The sequence below is a fragment of the Phalacrocorax aristotelis genome, chromosome 1, assembly GCF_949628215.1.
Source record: "Phalacrocorax aristotelis chromosome 1, bGulAri2.1, whole genome shotgun sequence".
In the NCBI taxonomy this organism is placed as follows: Eukaryota; Metazoa; Chordata; class Aves; order Suliformes; family Phalacrocoracidae; genus Phalacrocorax; species Phalacrocorax aristotelis.
In genome coordinates, this window is record NC_134276.1 from 161428778 (window position 1) to 161431158 (window position 2381).

General features: G+C 58.7%; 1 protein-coding gene across 1 annotated transcript; it reads left to right on the forward strand.

The window, feature by feature from the left end:
* The first annotated feature begins 707 nt into the window (after nucleotides 1-707).
* On the forward strand, nucleotides 708-1877 carry H1-0 (H1.0 linker histone). The gene has a single exon (XM_075076940.1). It carries the CDS (start codon nucleotides 1075-1077, stop codon nucleotides 1651-1653), a length of 579 nt encoding a protein of 192 aa, XP_074933041.1. The 5' UTR covers nucleotides 708-1074; the 3' UTR covers nucleotides 1654-1877.
* The last annotated feature ends 504 nt before the right edge of the window (nucleotides 1878-2381 follow it).

Genomic DNA, 2381 nt, shown 5'->3' on the forward strand with positions numbered 1-2381 from the left:
TCTGCCTCCTCACAGGCAGTTTTGTGTGTCCCCCAACAAGGGGACAGCCTGTTATTTGTGACCCCTGCCACACACATGCGAGGGCTGAGCTGATGTCCCCAAAACACCTGGTGGGGAGCAAAGAGGGCAGAGGAGGGGGTCAGAGGCATTGGGCTGTGGAGCACTGCTGCTGAGCCTATTTTGAGCCCAGTGCTTTCCATTTCTCCTTGGTGTACCTCCCAGTGTCTCCTCTAGTGTCCCTTCTTGTGCCCCAGTGTAGTCCCCAGTGTCCTTCCTTGTCCCCTGATGTTTCTACCTGTATCACTCCTTGTGTCCCCCTAAGTTTCCCTCCACATCTTGATGTTGCTCCAAGTGTCCCTGCCATGTCCCTCCCTGTCTCCCCAGTGTCCCCCTGTGTCCTCCTCCAGTTTCTCTCCTTCTCCCCACCCCAAATGGGGTCTGTCCACCACTCCCCAAGCGCTCCTCCTTGTCCTGCTGTTGTCCCCTCTAGTGTCCTTCCTTGTCCCTACATAATATCTCCCCAGATGCTCCTCCTTGTCCCCCAGTGACGCACCCAGTGTCACTCCTTGTCCCCACCCAGTGTTCCCCCAAATTCTCTTCCTTGTCCCCCAGTGACACACACACACACCCCAAGCCCCCTTCAAGTGTCCCTCCCCATCCCCCAGTGTCCCTTCTCAGTGTCCCTCCCTGTCCCAGCCCGGTGGGTCAGGTCGGGTCGGGGTTTGGCAGGGGGACACACGGGGACGCCGGTGGCGGCGGCGGCGGGTGGGCGGGCGGCGCGCGCGGGGCAGTCCTCCCCGCGGTCCGCAACCCGCCTTTAAAGGGCGTCTGCGGCGGGTGCGGCGGCAGAGGCGGCAGCGGCACCGGGGTCAGCGGCAGCGGCAGCGGCAGCGGCGGCAGCAGCAGCAGCAGCAGCAGCAGCAGCAGCAGCAGCAGCACACCAGCTCTCCTGCTGTTGTTACCCACCGCTTCTTTACCAGCCTCTCCCTGGTCAGGGACAGGGGTCCCAGGCCGGGTGGGCCAGGTTTCCTGCCGTGAAGGGATAGCGGGGCATCACTGGGTGAAGCTCTAACCATGACAGAGACCCTGGTCCCGGCCCCAGCTCCAGCCGCCAAACCCAAGCGGGCCAGGGCAGCGCGGCGGCCAGCAGCCCACCCCACCTACTCGGACATGATCGCAGCAGCCATCCGGGCCGAGAAGAGCCGTGGCGGCTCCTCCCGCCAGTCCATCCAGAAGTATGTGAAGAGCCACTACAAGGTGGGCCAGCACGCTGACGCCCAGATCAAGCTCTCCATTCGGCGCCTGCTCGCCACTGGTGTCCTCAAGCAGACCAAAGGGGTCGGTGCCTCCGGCTCTTTCCGCCTGGCCAAGGCTGATAAGGCGAAGAAGTCCCCAGCAAGGAAGAGGAAGAAGGCAGCCAGGAAATCCACATCACCCCGGAAAGCGGCTAGGCCCAGGAAAGCCAAGTCACCAGCAAAGAAGCCCAAATCTGCTGCTGGGAAAGCCAAGAAGAAGTCAAAGGCCAGCCCGAAGAAAGCCAAGAAGCCAAAGACTGTTAAGGCCAAGTCGCTGAAGGCATCCAAGCCCAAGAAGGCAAAGCGGTCGAAACCCAAAGCCAAGTCCAGCGCCCGGAAATCACCCAAGAAGAAGTGAGAAGTCTAGAGGCGTTTCGGTACTCTCCCCATTGGTTTCTGTAAATAGCTTTTGCCTTTATTTTTACCCCTTTCTATTGCATTTTATAAAAAATTGATCTATTCCTGTCTGGAAATAGCTGAAACAAGGCAGTTAATGAAAGAAAAAAGGAATGTCTTTGGTACGGAGAGTTCAAGTTTTTAAGAGTTACTGGTCTGGGTTTTTATTTCAACATCTCAGAAGTTTCTTGTGTGTGTCTGGTTTTTTTTTTAATGCTGGGCTGCTTGCTGTGGGTTGGGAGTGATGGTGACTCCATGTGTCTGTCAAGGCTGTACATGATTTAAATTCCTGATCCTGCCCCAGCTCCCCAGGGGGTTGTGTGTTTGATGGGGCCGGGCAAAGACTCTGCCCATGTTGGGAGTAAAGTGGGAACATACGGCTGCAAAAGCCGCAGCCTTCCCAGGATGAGGAAAAGGGGCTCCCCGCTTCCTCCTCCAACACCCTGGCACCCTACCACGGGGCTGAGGCAAGATGCGCTGGGTGTGGGGTCTGGCTGGTGCTGGAGATAACCAGCCAGCCAGGTGATAGGGCTGCCCGTCTGCCTATGGTGCAGCTGGCTGGCAGCAGGGACTCCTGGGGTAGGGATGGGATGGAGCAGGTGGAGCAGGGCCAGGGTCTGTCTGCTTGCTTTCAAGGAGTTGGAGGTGCCCAGCAAGCGGGAAGGGGTTGATCCCTGGGGAGAAAGGACA